The 20,214-nt window shown below is 37.4% G+C and overlaps 3 protein-coding genes across 5 annotated transcripts; 2 read left to right on the top strand and 1 right to left on the bottom strand.

Moving 5' to 3' along the window:
* Positions 1-962: 962 nt before the first annotated feature.
* irgq2 (immunity-related GTPase family, q2) lies at positions 963-2,102 on the top strand. The gene has a single exon (XM_014986847.2). The coding sequence runs from the start codon at positions 963-965 to the stop codon at positions 2,100-2,102; it is 1,140 nt and encodes a 379-aa protein (XP_014842333.2).
* Positions 2,103-3,713: 1,611 nt separating this feature from the next.
* LOC106917685 (B-cell receptor CD22) lies at positions 3,714-13,449 on the top strand. 2 transcript variants are annotated; one of them, XM_014986845.2, is made up of 18 exons: positions 3,714-3,892; positions 4,380-4,404; positions 4,498-4,633; positions 4,745-5,146; positions 5,700-5,996; positions 6,389-6,637; positions 6,870-7,142; positions 7,239-7,514; positions 7,608-7,874; positions 8,640-8,906; positions 9,034-9,285; positions 9,418-9,496; positions 9,579-9,654; positions 10,067-10,239; positions 10,525-10,585; positions 12,125-12,216; positions 12,302-12,356; positions 12,444-13,449. In XM_014986845.2, the coding sequence occupies exons 3-18, from the start codon at positions 4,579-4,581 to the stop codon at positions 12,663-12,665; spliced, it is 3,096 nt and encodes a 1,031-aa protein (XP_014842331.2). In that variant the 5' UTR covers positions 3,714-3,892; positions 4,380-4,404; positions 4,498-4,578; the 3' UTR covers positions 12,666-13,449. The 2 variants fall into 2 exon arrangements, with proteins under 2 accessions (XP_014842331.2, XP_014842330.2); XM_014986844.2 differs by lacking the exon at positions 4,380-4,404.
* Positions 13,450-13,484: 35 nt separating this feature from the next.
* LOC106917664 (B-cell receptor CD22-like) lies at positions 13,485-18,624 on the bottom strand. 2 transcript variants are annotated; one of them, XM_014986811.2, is made up of 9 exons: positions 18,218-18,623; positions 17,834-18,130; positions 16,522-16,779; positions 16,173-16,433; positions 15,321-15,587; positions 14,940-15,236; positions 14,758-14,848; positions 14,181-14,244; positions 13,485-14,005 (listed from the first exon to the last, which is right to left on the bottom strand). In XM_014986811.2, exons 1-9 carry the CDS (start codon positions 18,555-18,557, stop codon positions 13,703-13,705), a joined length of 2,178 nt encoding a protein of 725 aa, XP_014842297.2. In that variant the 5' UTR covers positions 18,558-18,623; the 3' UTR covers positions 13,485-13,702. The 2 variants fall into 2 exon arrangements, with proteins under 2 accessions (XP_014842297.2, XP_087869984.1); XM_088013858.1 differs by having other exon boundaries at positions 17,834-18,624.
* Between the last annotated feature and the right edge of the window lie 1,590 nt (positions 18,625-20,214).

Raw genomic sequence — 20,214 nt, 5'->3', positions numbered from 1 at the left:
GTTGCTGCTTTCAATAGTCAGGTAAGTGTGTGAAATTTTTAAGGCATAAAATTAGGTACTTTCATTTTCAATGTGCTATTGTGCAGGCTGTTTGTCACATAGGCTTTATGAGGCTCAAACCATTTCTATGAATGAATTGCAACACGTTGAAGGTCAAGAGAGTTAAGACTTTGCAAACTTTGCAAAATCTTTAAAATCAACTTCATGATTTCATTGTATTCAGAGGGTTTATGCTACAGGATATTGTGGAACCGCTTGCTTATCTCTCAATCCCTTCTGGCCAGGAACTGATTTGCATAAGGTTCAAGCAGGGGAAACTGTACCCTGCAGTAGAGGCTTGCCCCAAAAAACTGTTGTCCTTAAAGTCCTAATTATAAAAAGTAATGAGTTGTTTACCCAGAAGCGCCTTATTGACTTGAAGTTGAACATTAATTCACCAAAAATATATAACTGTAAATTGCAAAAGGTCGTGACCCTGCATCAAACACAGTCTGCAAGCAGACGTCCAATTCGCAATAAATGAAACGTCGGCTGAAGGTGACAGACCGTCACAGTTTAATACATTCACTCATTGTTTCTCAACAATGACTTGCGTGTATTTTTTAAGAGAATCAGCATATTTCACTTGTTAGCTTTAAATTACAATAAACACAAGAACAGTTCAATATGCAATAAACAAAATGTCGGCTGAAGGTGACAGATGGTCCAATGATCAAACACCTCTGGGTAACGTTCTATATCTGAGCGTTGGAGATATGTTTTATTTGCCTCAAGAATCATCATCTGAGCTATGCAGTGCGGAAAGATACCTTTACTTCTCATCAAGAGTGGTTTAGGAATGTAAAACGGTACACAGAACTATCAACTGCAGATTTTATTATCTTAAACATCTATGTGAGACTTTCTGATCAAAGTAATGTCAGTTACCTTAATGTAATGCCCATCCTCATTTTCTCACAGGAATGGCGGATGTCTTCAAAGGCCTAAACCTGATTGAAACTCTCAAAGAGTCAATGGAGAGCAACAAGTTATCTGATGTGAAGGAGGCCGTGGAAGATCTTCTCATCAGTAGGATAAACCTTGCGGTTGTGGGGGACCGTGGAGAAGAAAAAGTTTCCCTCATGAACTCCCTTCGTGGCCTTGGGCCTGAAGATGAGGGTTCAGCACCTTCTCAATCTCTTGTTGAACCAGAGGAAGTAGATGGCTACCCACATCCAAAACACCCTGACTTCCGACTCTGGGACCTACCGCCTGTCCCAGCCACATCCCCATTTGAACCAGAGGGATACATGAACAGATATAAGTTCCTTCGTTATAATGCTGTTTTTATGACATTCACGCAAATAATACAACCCAACAGTGTGGATGTCTTTTTGGAGGCTCTTTCTCTGCAAAAACAAACGGTGTACTTTCTTCTCTTAGCTTCTGTGAAAGACACAGATAAGAGCCTGGAAGAAAAGAGGAAAGCCAGTCTGGAAGTACTGAAATCACAGGGTGTGAAACAACCTAAAGTTTACCTGGTTAAACCTTCCAATCTTGAGAAATTTGACTTTCCTGACCTCCTGGCATGCATGGCCGCAGACCTTCCTGAGATCCGAGCTCACGCCCTTCTGCTGGCTTTACCGACACTCACATTAACAATGGTCACCCAGAAAAAGGAGGCATTTAAAGCACTTATATGGGCAGCTGCCTCCCTGTCCGGAGGGATGTCAGCCATTCCTGTTCCTCTTGTAGCATCCATGGTGGACTCGAGCATTGCTGTGCGGATTTTGACAAAAGCCCAGTTATCTCTGTGCGTGGATGATGAGTCGGTTGAGCGGCTGGCTCGACAGCGGCACCTGGAGCCAGCAAGACTTAAAGAGCTGAGAACTTGTGGGTTATCAGTGGAGGTCACCAAGGTGGAGGTTAAAAAAAGGCTTGCAGCAGCTGAGAAGGACTTGGCTACAGTTTCGTCGAAGTTGGTGGAAATGGCATTGCCTAGACATGCTCGTTCAGCCAGCCGCTCCTTCACTGCAATGTTGCAAGCTTTAAATGGTGCTATTGATGAAATGGCTGCTGATGCTGAGAAGATAGTGGCAGCTGCTTTGGGAGGGGGGAAATAAAAACAAAACCCTGTTTGTGTATGCCAATTCCTGTTTCTACGCAAAGTAACATCACTTTTATGTTTAAGGCTTTTATTTATGGATCAACAGATAGGTATTGAACACTTCGATGTTGTTCGTAGTGAGTATGCATGGCATTAAATTCACATCAGATGTTGTTACCCAGGTAATCCAAACATAAATAAATCCAAATAAATTACACCATAAATTATGTCAAACTGAAATAACACAAGGTATAAATATTGAACATGTGTTCTGAAATTTATTTAGTACTTAATAGAATAGCTTTTTTGTAATGACAGTATCAGAATATCTCCCACATGGGAAAACTAATTACATAATTGAATTTTTGAATCTTTAAGGTGTTCTTCCTTTACTTCTTTGATTCCAGTTGAATGATTCTAGCAGCTTTTATTTACTTTTATGACACCAATAGGGTTCCTCAAGCTCCATGTTTGTCTTGCTGAAAGATCTGCCCTTGTTTCATCTTCAGATTCGTATTGTTCTGTCACATCCGGCACACAGCATGATGTTCTCACTTCTAGACTTTAGTGTTGGTATGGTGCTTTAGGAGCCCTCTGCAGCGTGCCGTGTGCAGTGATATCCAGAATTCAGTTTAATCATATTTATACTCTCAACTGATTAAATTTTCCTAGCATTTCTTTGCTGCCCTGGTCTAATAGCAAACATTAAAAAGCTTCAGCATTTTTTTTTTCTTTGTTCAGCAGTGAAGTCAATATTGAGTGTTCAGAGAGGCATTTACATTTATGTATAATTAAAAGCTTTTATGAAAAACCTTCATTAATTCAAGTTTCTGAACTTCTGGCACGTGGACAACTCTTCTTATTCATATATTTATTTATTTGCTTGTTTGTTTTCATCTTCCGTAACACGGTTGTTTCATTCAAATTGAAATTGCGTGGTCCTGATGTGGTTCACAGAAAAAAATTGACATTTAAAAATATATCTGTATCCAGTGTATCAGTATGTATAAGCCACATAAACATTATTTTCATTGTCTGCAGCTAAACCAAACCAAAATTAACTGGCATAAGGAAGCCAGACTGCTGTGTCAATACTGCTATATGTCAGCTGTTTAGCTTTCTGTGCCATTTTGCAGAGTTTTTCCATCATCCATTCAACACTTACTCCATGTGTCTCTTTGTAATTAGGCAGAACTTAAAAACCAATTGAATTAAGTTCATTTGGTTGAAATGAACTATTTGAACTTAATTGGTTCAAATAAGTTCAACTGGTTAAGATAGATGAAGCAATTAATTTGCCCAATGTTAACTTTGTTTTTGATTTCTGACACATGGTGTGACTTTGATCCCAACAACCATATTAAAATGTCATCATAAAGAAAAAAAAAACAAAACTTTGTGTTAATGTGTTTAATTTTTGCATTGCTGTATTGTGTTGGAATAATTTCAAAATAAGCATTTTGATTTCTGTGTGCAAGATCAATCCAAATTCTATTAAAGACTCACAAAATTAACACAAATATTGCTTTGTATATGTCACTGTAGATACTTTGATCAATGTTTCAGTATCAAACAAGTAGAGGAAGTGGGAGGAAATTTAACTGCATGCGCACCAGAGCAGGCAAGCTGAAAAAAAAAAGAAACACTTTTGTTCAAACGTGCTATGAAGTATCTGTGCTCTCCTGCTTGTGTGATTTTGTATGCAAATTCTTTAAGAAATCAGACGAACTGTGAAAACTTCCTTTTTTAAGAACATTTTTATTTCACGAAGAGCGTTCTGCATCTTGATAAAGTAGCCCATCTGAGGTAGGAAGAAACATTCATTTTCCTTTTGTCTAAACATTTTTTTACTTACTTCCCCTTTCAATCAAGTTTGAATAATCTCTTGTGCTTAGTTGCAAAGTCTGTATGTAGAAAAAGTTTGTTTTTGTTTTTTTTAAACATTTTGATGGAGGTTTTAAAATATTTTTAATTTGAATTTTACGTAGAGAAAGAAGTAAAATATTTCACAGAAGCTTTAAGAGCATTTTTAACTGTACTTCACATTTAGACATTTTGACAGATGCTGTGTTAAATTTTCTACTTCAATTCTAAAGTTTTTTCCTTTGCGTTTATATAAAACAAAGTATATGTAGAGAGACATATTCCCTTAATATTCATGTTGACGGATTATTATTCTGCTTTAAATGCATGTAAAAGAAGTACATTCAAGCAGCACAGTTATTTTACCAAAAAATCCACCTCTTTGTCATCTACAAAATAAAACTATTTAACTTCAATTGCATTTATATAGTTACAACCACTACACACATCAGAAGGTAATATTTTTCAACCTTTTTTAATCCATTTAAAATAAACACCTCAGAAGTTGTATCTTTCTAAATAAAATGTATTTCTTCATAATACTTTAGAATGTTTCTAACATCAAGATCACAACCCCCTTGGACCTAGGAAGGAAACATAATACAGAAGAAAGAAAGACACTGTGAAGGATGACAATGAATGCTCTTTTTGTAAAGTGGGTGATATTTGTGACCCTGATAAATTGTACGTACACTTTTTTTTTTACACATTGCTCTTATACACTGACCGTATAGCTTTGCTTGTGGATTAAAGTTCCTTACTTTCCTTTTCTTTTTTTTTTTTTTCGATCCACAGCAGACTTTCATTATTGCCAAAGTATAAAATTCAGTTTGATGAGAACTGCTCAAACTGCTACGGAGGGGTCATGTATTGAAATCAAATGTAAGTCACTCTATCCTGCTGACATAAATGGAGATGCTTACTGGTTCTGGATGAAGGATGCAAATTGGACAAAGGAAATGGGTTTTGTTGGGACCACCATTTTCAGCTCGAATGAAGCAGAATGTCCTGTCAGTCCAGAGTTTAAAAACAGAGTCAACTATCTCACCTCACCAAAAAGTGTGAAGAGGGATCCATCAAAAGTGTGCAACATATTGATCTGCGATCTGAAGAAAACAGACAGCGGGCAATATATGTTCAGATATGTTTCGGGAACCTTCAAATGGACAACTGAAAATTTTAATCTAACTGTCCAGGGTAAGTTTAATGACAAAAAACAGAAATATTTTCAGGATGTACAGAGAAAATTCTATTGTGGTAATGTGATCAAAGTAACCAAATTAGTGAAATTAATAAAAACCATTATTTTAACTATGAAAAAAAAAAAGAAATACTTTTAGAAAAAGATATAAAAAAGGTACCTTTCTTTGGCTTAACTCTTGTTCCCAAGCGAGTTTTTTTTTTTTTTTTTATGAAACCGGTTTAACATTTTAAAGTGGAAATTTGCTTTCCACTTTAAAATGTTAAATATTTTTGCTTAATCAGCATAAAAAGTTGATTTTGTGATTAATTTAACGTTAAAAGGGATGAGTTAGACATCATTCCTACAAAGATATAAAGAAATCAACAAAGCTGAAGCTTTAAATCTGCCAACAGGATTCTGTGAGTTTTGATAAAAAGCCACAGAGGACCAACATCAACTGATTTTAATGAATTCATGTGTTCATGTCATAAAAATCATGTCTTAAATACTATTTAGCTACAATTTATCTTCAACCGTTTATTAATAAATTGATGTGTTCATTTCCAGAAAACCCATGCCTTATCACTTTTAGCCAACCACCGACTGTGATGACGAATAATAACGTGACACTCACATGCTCTACATCCATTTCATGTAATTCTGACCCTCAAATTAACCCTCTGGAGAAGCAGTACTCACCAAAATGGTTAAGTTCTCACAACATCGTGGATAAAAATGAAACAACCAAAAGCACCAACCGTAGCTTTACTGCCAGCTGGACGGATGATGGGAGAAAGTTTTCATGCCAAACAACAGAAAACAAGGACAAGTATTTGACCCGGAGGGTAACCCTGACTGTAGAATGTAAGTCTCTGAAGTATATTCTTGTTGTGTCTTTTTTGTCGTTGTTGAATGATTGCTGATTTTAAAAAGATGTTAAACCATATGTATTTCAAGAAGTCCACATAGCTCCTTGTAAGCCACAACTCAATAAGCTGGAGAGACTTGATTTATTTATTTTTTTAATAAACAATTTATACCAAATAAATTATTGCATCATGTGGAGGTACTCTGCTGCTCAATCTAGCTTGAACAAGTTGTGTTTATCTACTTGATTTACTAAATGTATAGGTATTTGCTGACTTTTCTAATAGCTTTAAAGTTTTCAGTCATGTTTCTATTTACCATTTGTGTGAGCTAAAACCTTTGCTATGTGTGAACTGATTTGTCTTCTTGCCATGTCTTGGTTGAAACAGATTCTCCTAACAGCGTAGTTGCTAAGATAAGCGGCAAAGACGTAAAGGAAGGAGACAATGTGACTCTCACGTGCTCTGCTAATGGAAGACCCGATGTCACTTTCTCTTGGTTTAAAAATGGCAAACAGATCCAAGAAGGTCAACTTAATTTTACATCAATTAAAGAATCAGCTAGTGGATCTTACTTCTGCAAAGCTCAGAACAAACATGGGACTAATCAGTCTAACACATTACAAATTACTGTGCTCTGTGAGTATTTTTTGACTTATATAAATCATTTTTTCATGATTTTTTTTATGTATAGTAAATATAATTGTAGCTTGTATGTTAATTCTAGTAAACATTTTACAATTATATTTTTAAAGAAAATATGATATAAGAAAGTAAATATATATTTTTTTGCAATTTTGATATGTATTGGGGTTAGGTAAGGAGTGGCTATAAAAGAAATAAAACAAATTAATATCTATTTTCTCTGTAGATCCACCTTCAGTTCAGATCCAACTAGAACATCTAACCAGAAGACACAACACCGATGTAAAAGAAGGAGACGAGATTAAACTAATTTGTGGTGTGAATAGAAGCAATCCACAACCAGAACAGTTTGCTTGGTTTAAAGATGGACAATATGTTAGGGGAGGGAATGAATTTGTTTTCATCAGCATCAAACCAGAAGACAGCGGCGCTTACGAATGTACAGCCAAAAACAGTGTTGGTTTAGGAAGATCAAACTCTTTTCACCTTAACGTTCAATGTGAGTTTTACTCTTCCAATTGTACACTAACATGTTCTGTGAAACTCTATCTAAACATCTGACAATCTGCCTTTTTTTGTGTGTATTTTTTTTAAGACAAGCCACAAAGCACAGTTTCTACCAGTGCCACAGATAGAGTGAAAGTGAACAGCTTCCTTAGATTTACCTGTGACACCAAAGCAAACCCAGAGCCCTGGTTCTCGTGGTACCGTTATAAACAGTCCGACCCCACCAACTGGACACCACTGAATATTGAAAAGGATTTAACTTTACAGAGCGTTCAAAGAGCAGATGAAGGCTGTTACATATGCAATGCGAGCAACACAGTTGGTAGCGGGAAGTCCAGTCAGCCCAAGTGCTTTCAAGTACTTTGTAAGTAATTGTCTTGATTTATGAAATCAGATCATGTTCTTCTTAATACAGACCACACTACAGGATTATCTTTCTGTTGCTTTTTCTCCACAGTTCCCCCCACCAACATCTCACTGTTTATGGGTTCTAAAGTTAAAGAAGGCCAGTCTATAACAATGAGCTGCAATGCTGAAAGCTTCCCTTTGTCAACATTTGAGTTGCGAAAATCCTCAGAACGTTTTTTTTCTCAGCCTGCTAATGAACAAAACTCTTTCACCCACACATTTAATGTAACTTCAACCCACGCAGGGTTGTACACCTGCATTGCATCAAACAGCGAAGGAAGCGGCAGCAGCAACCAGAGGAAACTGGAGGTTGAATGTGAGTCATATTATGATAAACACTTTCCTGAATATCAACGCCTAATAGTTTACTTTAGAAGCATTTCCTGAATCTCAGGCGAAAGAAAGTTACTTTTTTTCCCCTAGTTTCTAACCAGTAGGGTATTCAAACTGTACACGTGTATGCAGTGTATGCATTTCAAGAACCTGGATTCTCAAACTTTATTACAAGTATCACTGGTTGTACTTGTAGTGATAATCAAGAGAAATGTGGAAATGAATCAGATACAAGGTAGATGGTCAAGTTGTCCAGGCCCACAGATGTTTGCTCCATACGGAACTACTTAAATGACAAATATTATGAAGTATATATTGAGAAATCGCTGTAGCAGATGACTGTCTTTTTCTTGCAGTTAGTGCTGGATTTAATTATGCAGCAAACATGTTGGATTATGAAGCAGAAACAACCAAATTAATCTAGTGGGATTTTGTTATCTGAAGACATTTTATCTAACTTTTTGACTTAAAATGTCAAAATCTTGTAAGAACTGAATGCACTATTAAACCGCTTCCTTCTGCCTAACAAAATTAAAATGGATAAGAACACTATTAGTATTCTTTTTGTTTTTGTCTTTTTGAAACACATGACAATACAAATTTCCAAGTTGTGTTGCAAAATGTTTCTAAGCGTAGTTGGGCAGGTTGGTTTCAATGAGGCTGTAGTTTTTAGAAGAGAGATTTCATATCTAAAGATCTAAGTATACTTGACCCTCTCATTTTTTCCCTTTTTCTGACCCACATTCAGATGCTCCCAAAGATGTGAGAATAGAACCTAATCCTGGAGAAAATGTGAAAGAAAATGAGTCACTCTCATTAACCTGCACTGCCAAGTCCAACCCACTGATAACTCAGTTCAAGTGGATAAGAAGGAACAATGACAAGGACATTACTGTAAGCACCGAGAAGACCTTCACTGTACATTCTTCCAAGCCTTCCGACAGTGGGCTTTACATCTGCGAAGTCCAAAATGTGATTGGAAGTGGGAAATCACAAGTGAAGATTAACATAAAGTGTGAGTATAAAACAAAACACGAGTGTATATTTTAAATGCAAACGGGAGATGAAACATAATGGCCCATTTATTAATTTTCTTAAGCTAAAAAACACCTGTGGTTTTCTTATTAAATCTTGCTGCTTAGATGCACCAAAATGGACAACAATCACTAAAGGAGAAGAGCAACAGCTCCCGGGCGGACGAAGTTCTGTGACACTTAGCTGCAGCAGTCACTCCTATCCTCCTGCTAACTATAACTGGTACAATAAGACAGATAACACACGCGTTTCTGGCCATCAGAACATCACGGTGTACTCCCATCAACCAGGGGAGTACTACTGCACTGCCAGAAATGAGATGGGCCAGATCAAGTCGGACTCAGTAAGCCTGTTTGATGGTAAGTAAAATTTGGAGGGTATAATCCTCTGTGCTCATTGCTCTTTGCTTTAAAACAGTACAAAACAACGGAAATCATTTTCATTCATCTGAAATCCGTTTGAAGCTAATGCTCTGACTCTTGCAACCACAGACACATTTATGAAGATTATGAAGGCTGTTGGCTGTCTTTTTTTAATCTTGCTCATCTTATGCCTAATTTTCTTGTACAGGTAAAAACGACTTCAAAGTACATTATTTTTTATTAAAACCTATACAAGTAGTAAGAATCTATGAATTTAAATTTGTTTTCAGGCACAGGATGAATAAAGCAAATCGACAAAGGACAACAAATAGATGGCCCTGCTGTAATTATTTGCTGATTATTCAGGTATTTTTATATTTCTGCTGAAATATTTTAAGCTATACAGAAACACTTGTACTTTATGTTTGTGTGCATGTATTAACAGAGGCTGTTCTGCTAGTGAACATCAAAATGATAAACACCCAGCAGATAGAAAGCATGTATTTAGTTTATATTGTTTTCAGGACTACAAGTGATATATTTGCCTTCATTGATGCCACAGGATCTGCATGTGCTTAGTGCTGCAGTTCATCAGACACAAAAAAATTATTACCGTATTTCATTTAAGCTAAAAGCTCTCCAAACCATTCTGGCCCATAAACTAACTCTTTATATTCACTGAAGAAAGCATTAGTTACAGGCATCTACTTGTGGTCAGATGTAGAAGTAGGGACAAAATCCCGCACTTCTAAAAAAGACACTTCTATTGTCTTTTCAGGGTTTCTGTAGCTTGTGCAAAAGACCCAAAAGGAGAAATGCAAGAAATGAGAATATCTTAACAGATACCTCTAGAAGCAGAGATGACTTATTGCCACAGCAACACTGCCATCCATTGCCACAGCAACACTGCCGTCCAAAGGCTCAGCATCAGCAGCCTCGTCCAGACGTCACGTAAGTGAGCAGCCTCATGCGTCGTCTCCACACAGAACAAGAGACATTGTGTTTTGCAGCACAACGCCGTTGTGTTTTTGTAAAGCACTTTGAAATGCCTTGCTGCTGAAAATATGCTATATAAATAAAATTACCTTACCTTACAGAGAGACACAGCTGTTTCTGCTCTTTGAGAAAATAATCTGTTTACGATCACACATAGAACAACATCAAGTGTCTTCAAGTAAAATAAACAGTCAACCAACATGTGTTTTTTGCCCGTTTTTCCTTATTCTTGTTTTGCAGGTCTACTTCCCATCATGTTAACGTTGTTTATTCTACAGTCAATGTGCCATATGGAAAACAAGTGAGTCAAGTTAACTTCTAGCAGAGAAGTAAAATATTTTCAATGAATAATTAGATAAAACTATTTTCAAATAAATCTAATTTTTAGCTCCAACAAATATGAATTAATAACTTATTTTTATGGCAAGATCACGCATTTCTAAAAACCACAACCTCTTCAAAGTGGGATGATCAGGAAAATGTAGATTTACACCACAAACATCAGTGCAGGGAAATGAACAGAATATTTCTATTGCTGACAAATCCAGTGTTGGAGTTTATTTGGCTCTTTAGGCCTACTTTCATTTTAAAACAAGTCTTAACCTGTGTGAAGGAACTTATATCCAAGTGTATGATGCCAGTAAAGCTGCTGCTTGTGTGCTGTAGCTGTGTCCTCACTGCGCGTCTGGTCAGTGATATTTGCAAAAACAGCAATTACCGTATTTTCCGCACTATAAGGCGCACCGGATTATAAGGCGCACCTTCAATGAATGGCCTATTTTAGGACTTTTTTCATACATTAGGCGCACCGCATTATAAGGCGCTTCATACTCTATTATTACACATCCACATTAATAAAGAAATGGTCCCCGAGTACTTTATATAGTAGGCTGGCCCAGTCGTTGTTTCACTCACGGTGTTGGTGTTGCGATATTATGCCCAACTGCTTTCTGGGTAACACAGACCAACCGACACGCTGCCGCTGCAGTCTCTGTCTCTCTTCCCCTGCCCCTCCCCCCCTTTAAATGTATTATCAAACTTTATTAACAAACCAGTGTTCTGACAACTATCCCAGCATGCACCGCGCACTACTTCTTCTACGGGGAAAAAGAAGTTGGCGGCTGCTTACTGTAGTTGGTCGTAAGCAGCCTACTGCATGTCTGTGTAAACATGACGTCTTTCATTTCGATCTGAGTTAATTAGCGTAGCATTTCTGCCGGATTTTCACAACATATCAGCCACGACAATGGACAGGGGAACCAACAAGTTCATGTCATCTTTTTTGGACGACATCAAGGTGTTTGAGCCACTGGATGCCTCCAACATTGTGCGCGTCACAGCTAAAAGCTACCGATAGATGAGGAAAACAGCAGATCCTCACACCCTCAGCATAAATATAGCTGTGGACAAGATCACTGATGCCTATTGTTCTTGCAAGGCTGGGTAAGTCGGCATTCATGGTTTTGATGGTCCACAATGTACATTAGCATATGTTTACTACTGTAGCTTGTGTTTGTGAGACGGTCACGCACGTGGTAGCTGCACTGTGACCTAAAATGGGCATTAGCCAATGAAACGCGGCCCCTGTGGTAAGGTCCGTTGCTGGACCTGTTGTGGCTCAATATCGGTCCATATATAAGGCGCACCGGATTATAAGGCGCACTGTCGGCTTTTGAGGAAATTGAAGGTTTTTAGGTGCGTCTTATAGTGCGGAAAATACGGTACTCAGTAATCTGCAGCACAGAATAATGACACCATACTGCTTTACTGTTTTACTGTATGAATGAACTCGTTCAGTTTCCACTACAGTCACCGCTGCCTTCTGTCTGCATCTGTTCAGGCTCCATCTGCACAAAGGCCTGGAGGAAGCCTGCAAACATGTGTAGAGGATGACTCTCTCAACTACGCTTCCCTACACTTTCCGAAAAAGAAGTGAGCAAAAGTGTTTTTTAGTTTTCATTTTTTATGAATACATATATAAATATACAAATTTGTAATGATGTGGGGATTTTTGCAGGAAAGAAGTAGAGTCTGTCTATTCACAAGTGTCTAAGCCAAACCCATGCAAACAGGTCAGCAACCTCTTAGCATGTGAAGATCATGAAACCCAACTACTGTCTGGTTATAAAATGGTTCTATCTTTGCTCTAACATGCACAGGAAAAACTGGAGGACTATGAGAACGTCAACATGGCACCACCAATTAAAATTCCATACAATTTCGACGATGACTCAGAGACCAGTGATGAAGAGGAGGTCAACTATACTAAGGTGGACATTATTCCAAAACCTTCCAGCAAGACAGACTCATCAGACTCATCAGACTCATCAGACTCCAGCACCTCTGAGGATGAGACTCAATACTCTGACATCAAACTGTGATTCAACGCACTCTTTAAGATCCCACGGGAAGCTGTAAACCATCATATTTTTAAAAAGATATGTAAATACGATTCAATTTGCGTGCAATAACACAGTGCTAGAAGAGATAAGGAAGTGAATAATGTTCCATTTATAATTAACATGTAAAGTGTCAGATAAAAGCCCCTCTACTAAGTTCTTCTGTTCCTGTTTTGTTGTCACACAGATTTAAGGTTACTGAAAAAAATAAAACATAAGTCAAATTATGATTTGACTTATTCTTTTATCAAAACCAAGCTTACCCTATGTGAAAACAGGAAACCACATTTTTCAACCGTGAATGAACTGTAAATGCACATGCCAAGGTCTTAAGATGTGATCTGTAGATTGAAAATATGTTTAATAGAATATTACTGACTATATGAATGTATTTAAAAGATGAAAAAAGTAGTCTCTACCAGAAGCAACTCAAGAAGCAGTTCCTGACATCAGTCTGCACAGAGTTACAAAGTCATATGTAAGGATTTGTGACTCCACCAAAGTTACTTAAGTACGGTGGCAAATACTTTTTCACAATATAAGAACAGGTTGAGCTTTAACAAAGATTTAATTCTGTATACAAGAAGCTAAAGAATGAGATTGCTATTTATGTTTTAAAGCTATGCTACATTTACAATGATGAGGTTTGTGTCTGATGTATGCAAACTGAAAACATATTGCATGTTTATGTTTTCACCCTGCAAATAGCATTTTATTTAGCCGCATGTGTAAATTTAATAAAAATCACAAAGTTATGAAAAATGTTTATCAGATCTCTCTTTGTTGCTTTTATTTCAGACAGGAGTTTTAATAAAAAGGCAAAATGATTAGTTATTAGTAAAAAATAAAGCATTAAGCAAACAGTTGCTTTACAAATATGACTTATTATTGTCAGTCATCGTTGTTACAGTTTTCTAACATCATTGCAAGGTTAAATATTCAGAATAGACTCATTCAGAATCATGTTGAACTAAAACTAAAGTCCAGAATCTCGTTCTCTGCTACAAATCTACTTAAAATTAAGCAGTGACCGTCTCACCGACCTCCTCTGTAAGATCATTATCCCCTTTTCCTTGACCCAAGGAAGTGTCTGAGAAATGTCCTTGCTGTTTTATATCTGCACCATCACTTTCTCTGCTCTGGATGCGGATCTCGGCATACTCAGCTGTCTTTGACTCCAGTCCTCTGATAGCACCGTCTCCAAGCTCACCTTCTGATCTGGCCTGCAGTTTAGCAAAATCCACATTGACATAGTTAAGGTGCTCTTCCGTGTCTCCATCCACCTCTTTCACTGCAGCCTGGTCTTCTGGGGAAGAATTGACCTATGAAAAGACCAGAGTAAAATAAATGGAAATGAAATCACTTGCATTTATTCAAGGAAGTCTGGGAGTATGAAGAGTCTCAATAAAATGTTCTGTTGCATCACAGAGTTAGTTTATGCATGGATGCCATGTAACCTAATGCATATTTGTAAGTCGTGATTCTGCAAAAACTTACCACATTGGTGACTAAACATTCTTCTGTTTTCTCCTTGTTGAGCGAAAAGCTGTCTTTTCTTCTCCTGCGACAAAATAAAATCCTGATTATGGGAGGTGTAAGAAGAAATGTATTTAAACTGACTCAGTATACATACAGCATGCCCAAAATGTATTTTTGTGTTATGAAGCTTGCACGATCTGGATGTACTCGACAAAAATGTATTGACATATGTGTCAATTTTAGACCTGTTGCCTCTTTTGCTCAAAAAGAAAAACAACTTTCACTGAAAACATTCTCAGACAGTTTCATGCGGCTACAAAGTTGGTCATATCTCAGGTCAATAATGCTAAAGCTGCTGTCACAGTTCTCTATCATTCATTTCTTGGAAATTAAATACTTTATTTCATAGGTGTAGAAAAGAAACTAGCAGGGTAATAAGAATAGCACAAAACAAATAAATGGGTAACAATGGGTAAAAAAAAAATCGCCATATTTGTGACAATCGTCTTTAAATGAACATGTCCCTCACTGTTATGATAGTTCTGTTAATTTGAATTCTTTAACGAGTGCTAGCTGAGTTATTTATATTTTGTACCTGCAAAAAAAGATCAGCAGTGGGATGCAAATCACCGTCATCCCTAGTGCTCCAGCTGCTGATCCGATTAGCAGAGACACAACGTCGACGCCTGAAAATCCAAAACACACCATGTTAGATGACAAATAAAACAGATAAATGACACATCAAAGAAATAAATGCAGCATCTTGAAGTATCCCACCCAGCTGAGTTTCACTGGAGGAAACATTATAAGCCAGACTGTCTGAGCCCAGTGAGTTCCTGCTGATGCACACTAAAGTGGGCGTGTCCTCATTTGGACGGTACAGAGTGACGACACTCCTCGTGGTCGCATGTCCCATGATTATCTCCCGTACGGGGATGCCAGCTGAGTGACTGACAGGTTCTCCAGCCAGTTCCCAAACCAGGGAAGGAAGCGGGTTACCCTGACTGTCGCAGGAGCATCTGAGCCGGGATAATATTCTAACGCAGCGGGAAGTCGGTAGGATCTCTGGAGAATCTGAAAACAAAGATGAGAAGATATGATTTGCTGGAGAAAATTCAGGAGAAAATGAGAAATATTTTTTATGGATATCAACCTTACATAGGACATCAACAGTGACAAGTTCTGAGTATTGAGAACCATGAATATTTTGTGCTTCACAGTAATATAGATCTTCTGAGAGTTTGGTCACATTGAAGGTGAAATCCCGCTCTGATCCGACAACCTCCTTTTCTCTTCCAGAAGCTCGAAACCAGGTCACGTTAGCTACTGCTGGACTGGCGACGCTGGAGCAGGTCAGAGTCACAGAGCCACCATCAGGAACCGGACCAGAGGGGTCGGCAGACACCGTGGTGTTTTTAGGGGAATCTGAAAGAAATCAGTTCATTTTATTTTGACGTTACTGTATTTGATTTCTTATGGGAAATGTAGATTCGATCTAGTTGGAAAATAAAATTTTGAGTTGGCTTTGGTGGTTGCAAATCACTTTCACTTCTTTCTAATTAAAAAAGTGCGTATAAGAATGACTTACAAATACACCAAATACTTTTCCAGGATTTTTCCCTGCAAATGAAGTGAAATAATTTGGTATTTTATGCGTTTCTTACATAAAATTAAACTATTGCACTCCATGCTTTGGTAAGACGAAGAAAGTAAAAGAAAAACATCCTAATGAGGGGACCGACCAAACAAAACGTTTCCACATAACTCTGTACACTTGCACATGTGCACAGCAGAGTCAGTCAGACACAGTGAGGGTTCTGAGGTTGTCACGCAACATGACAATGTGTCACTGTCCATGGTCCAGACTTTTATTGAGAACAAGTCTTGGCTCTGCTTCATGTTTGGGTTATCACAGCTGGACATACAGTAGAGCCATAATCCACACAATGTACGGCTCTGTTTTTTGTTAGGACTGTAACTCAACATTTTTTCTTAGTTGCATAAACTCACACTGAACATCCAGCTGAGTCTTTGTTGAAGCTTCTTCTCCCAGATCATTTTTTGCGAAGCAGCGATAGCCACCGCTATGGCTGGGATCGATATTGTCTAAAACCAAGACCGGTCCGGTCTCCTGATCCACTTCACCGTCTCTGAACCAGGTGTAATTAGTCACTGCAGGGTTTGAACGGCTTCTGCAAAGCAGAGACACAGAGCTGCCCTCTACGACTGGACCGGCTGGTTCAACAAGAACTTTTGTGTCCTTTGGAGAAACTGCAAATACAAACAAGTCTCAGTCAGTTTATGTTTTAGGCTCTGGAAACACTACATTATGTCTGCAATATGTTTTACTCTGACTTACACTGCACATCTATAGAAGCGATGGAAGAGTTCTGGCTTCCATATCCGTTATCGGCTTGACAGAAAAACTGCCGGTCAACTTCTGTAGCTGTGGTGGAAAGTTGGTTCGTAAATCCTACTGCTTCCACTTGCTCGCCATTAACTTTGTACCAGGTGTAGTTTTCCACCTCTGGATTTGCGTTGGTGCTGCAGGTCAAAATCACCAAGCTGCCCTCCAATACTGGACCAGAATCACTGACCGATGTGTTGTGTGGAGGGTCTGGAAGGAAGTGAGAAACAGGAAATACAAAACCTGGACCAGTGAGCCAATGCAGAAAAGGATTTGCAATCAGCACCATCTAGTACACTTACATGGTGATTATATGGTGTTTTTGATGATGGTAACTATTCCTCTTTCTACATCCCTATACCAACAAACTATTAAAAAGCTCCTTTTTGTTTTCAAAGCTGAAGCAAATGTGTCAAAAATCTCAAAATGTATTTTAAAGAATCTTTTTCATGAATTCCTTCACTGAGGTCTGACCACTATTAATATCTAAGATTTGAAACTAGAGAAGATCCAATAAATTTGTGATCCATTAATCACACAGAAACAGTTTTTTAATCAACTTCAGCGTCATCAGCCACCTATGGTAAGCAGCAATATTTCCTTATGGTACCGTGCACACACACACACACACACCTACACCTACATTAACTTGACATGCAAACAAGCAATGAAAAACTTCTTCAGGTTCCACTGACGGGAGACTTTGCGCCCCCTTGAGGAGAAAGCAATATCAACCTCATCAAAAAAAAGCACGACTGTCAGTATCTTCTATTTAGATAAAACTCCAAATTAGATAACAAAAGGCAATTTGAATTAAAACTTTCAGCATATTATTTTTATTAATGTTTTTCCAAACTGTAATTCTTTTCCAAAAAGCAGCAAAGATGAAAATATTTAGGTGCTGTCAAATGTGTCACTCTAATCTCCAAAGCTGCAGACAAAAAATTGCTCTAATTGATTGTAAAACCTGACCATTATGTAAAAGAATAACAAAATTGTTCCTTGATTGGGTTATTATTCCTACTTTTATAGACCCAATGTACTCTAGGCTATATTTAGAATTAAAGAAAAATAAAACTGTTCACAAATGGATAAATAAGCTGTGATTTGACAGGTTTTCCAAAGTTTCTTCTCTTTTTTTTTTTACTGGAAAATGAACTCAAGATTTGTAAGCAACTTTTCTCACTCTGTAATGTCACTTTTTATATATGACTTCAGACTTATAAGCTGATAAAATTGCAATCAAAACCAGAAATATACTCACAAAAAACATGTATAGTCAAACTTCTTTCATAGACGAGGTCACTGTACCCAGCTTGTCTGTTGTAGGCAGCGCTGCAGGAAACCTTCTGTCCATGGTGGAGGTAAGAAACATTAAAGTTCACGACAGAGTTTAAAGATTTTGCTTCCATATTCTCCTCGATGTCCCCTAAACTGGGTGTCCATGTCACAAGTGGAGGAAGAGTAGGACAGGGGACAACAGCTGAACAAGTCAAAGAAACTGCAGTGCCTTCTTCAACTTCCAGCCTAGAGGGAGTTATGGTCGGCTGGGGGAGCGTATCTGAAAAGTAAAACAATAAGGAAAAGCCGTGGGTCATAAACAAAAAATATATAAAGCTTTTCATGGTTAAGCCTTTACTAAACAGACCTTTAGTGGCGATACGAACACTTGTTCTAAAGTTAAACTTCAGTGAGTTTTCACACTGCAATCTGAAGTAATAGTTGTCATAATGGTTAGATGGCAGGTTGTTGAAGACGGTGGTGCAGTCTTTGTTACGCAGAATCCCAGTCAGGTTTCCCTGTAGGAGGTTTAAGCTCGCACTCGCTCCAGTCAGGCTGGAATCAAACACCTGCGTTTGGCTCCAGCTGCCTCTCTTCCATACGGCTTTACACGAGCGGTCCAGGTGTTGATCCCATTCAGAAGGCAAGCTGAAACTGCAGGGGATGATCACACAGGATCCACTCAGCCCCTCTACAGTCTGAGGCATGACGATTGACCACTGCTGGCAAAAGATGCCTGAGGAAAAACAACAAGTCCATCAACATACGTTCAACAACTGCAAGCAGATTTTTATTAAAAACATATAACATGAGAAATTCTTACCTCGAAATGAAAAATATGTGAACAAAAGTTTCACAATGAACATCATTGATTTTTTTTCATGCTATTGAACCTAGAATGAAGTGGTGGACAGAAAAGAATCAAATTAAACGATTAATCTTTATTTTTTCTTATTAATTTCCAAGTAACTGAAATAAAAGTAAGGATTAGTTATAAACATTTGAATACAGATGTTTATATTAAAACATTGCATTAATAATAATATCAATGTTACATTATTCTGTTTGTTTTAGTGTAATAATTGTCTTTCATAGGGATTCGTACCAAACTTTACAAAATAATCAAAATGACGACCTGAGTAAGCAATAAAGTTTGATTTGAGCAGAATTGTGTTTACTTTTCCAGAATCTGCCCACAGACATTACAAAAATGATTCCCTTATAATTTAATTTAAAAATAAATAAATAAATACAAAACAATTTCAGTAAAATACTATGTTAAATCCAAACTTATCTTTGGTGGTATTTAGCAAAGTTTTTCTATTAAAAAAAAGAAAACAGAAGAGAATAAAGCTATTTCACTGTCCTACTGAGTTAAAAAAAAAAAAAAAAAAGAAAAAAGCCTGGACTAGTTTATATGTAATCTAATATTGAAATACATTCAGAGATTTACCAGAATTGACTTTGCAGTTCTTCCAATTCAGCGAGTGAGTCTTGCCAGTCTCCTTGCGTGTCTGTCTGGACGAGACATGCAGCTGTGCTACTGGACACTGGCAACCAGAAAACAACAGGGTTTTGATACAGAGTCAACTGGCTGACACATTTCCTTCAAAGCTGACCCCCACCCCCCATATTATCATCAGTGAGAGAAAGTAGAATGAATGAACCTCACACAAAAAGAAACTATAGGACAGATAAACCTTAAGAATTACGCTAAAGCAGAGCAGTCAAAATCTAACATTGATACAATGGAAATTTAATCATTAAAACTTATATTTCAGCAAGACGCTAATGTACAGTCATGGTCAATAAATTAGGATTTGCCTTCCGATGGAGCTCATTTGTCAAATTAAAAGTCCTTTTTGAAAATAACCTTTAATCTGGCATTAAACATGCTTTTCATCATGCTAACATTTCTGCTTAAAAAGATGGAGTTTTTTTTATTGATGTATTGTTCTCATCTTAAATGGCATCTCATTAGCGGTAAGTGGAACCGAAACGACGGTTTTAAAACGGTCTGTGAAATTAATTTATAAAATCTGTTTCACTTAGTGAGTAGAAGTACTTAAATAAATGCACTGATTTATCATCTTCATTAGTATGACTATACTGCTGACCTGCAAAATACATTTATTTCAAAGAGAAAGTTTGTTAAATACCTTTAAATGTGCAAGCAGCAATCGTCAGACAAGATGGGTTCACAGGAAATACAAACAAAAGGAGGAAAGTTTCAAAAGCTTGCGTGATTGAGGTCAAAAAATTTAAATTTACGTCAGCAAAAAAAACAAAAAAAGGAAATTGCTTACAGGAAATTGATTTCTTAATAATGTGCGCAATGAAACTGAGGAAGTTCTCAATCAATCA

This window comes from Poecilia mexicana, unplaced genomic scaffold (assembly GCF_051168715.1).
Source record: "Poecilia mexicana isolate PSO_F unplaced genomic scaffold, ASM5116871v1 scaffold_16, whole genome shotgun sequence".
In the NCBI taxonomy this organism is placed as follows: Eukaryota; Metazoa; Chordata; class Actinopteri; order Cyprinodontiformes; family Poeciliidae; genus Poecilia; species Poecilia mexicana.
This window is presented reverse-complemented; position numbering and strand designations above follow the sequence as displayed.

Excerpts from the sequence above, each read along its gene's own strand:
- LOC106917664 (XM_088013858.1), bottom strand. The coding sequence starts at position 18,557 with ATGCCTCAGACTGTAGAGGGGCTGAGTGGATCCTGTGTGATCATCCCC. Across the intron at positions 16,434-16,521 it reads CGCTTCTATAGATGTGCAGT|TTTCTCCAAAGGACACAAAA; the intron begins GTAAGTCAGAGT and ends TTGTATTTGCAG. Across the intron at positions 14,245-14,757 it reads CTGCTGATCTTTTTTTGCAG|GAGAAGAAAAGACAGCTTTT; the intron begins GTACAAAATATA and ends ATTTTGTCGCAG.
- irgq2 (XM_014986847.2), top strand. The coding sequence starts at position 963 with ATGGCGGATGTCTTCAAAGGCCTAAACCTGATTGAAACTCTCAAAGAG.
- LOC106917685 (XM_014986844.2), top strand. The coding sequence starts at position 4,579 with ATGACAATGAATGCTCTTTTTGTAAAGTGGGTGATATTTGTGACCCTG. Across the intron at positions 5,997-6,388 it reads GGTAACCCTGACTGTAGAAT|ATTCTCCTAACAGCGTAGTT; the intron begins GTAAGTCTCTGA and ends TGGTTGAAACAG. Across the intron at positions 7,875-8,639 it reads GAGGAAACTGGAGGTTGAAT|ATGCTCCCAAAGATGTGAGA; the intron begins GTGAGTCATATT and ends ACCCACATTCAG.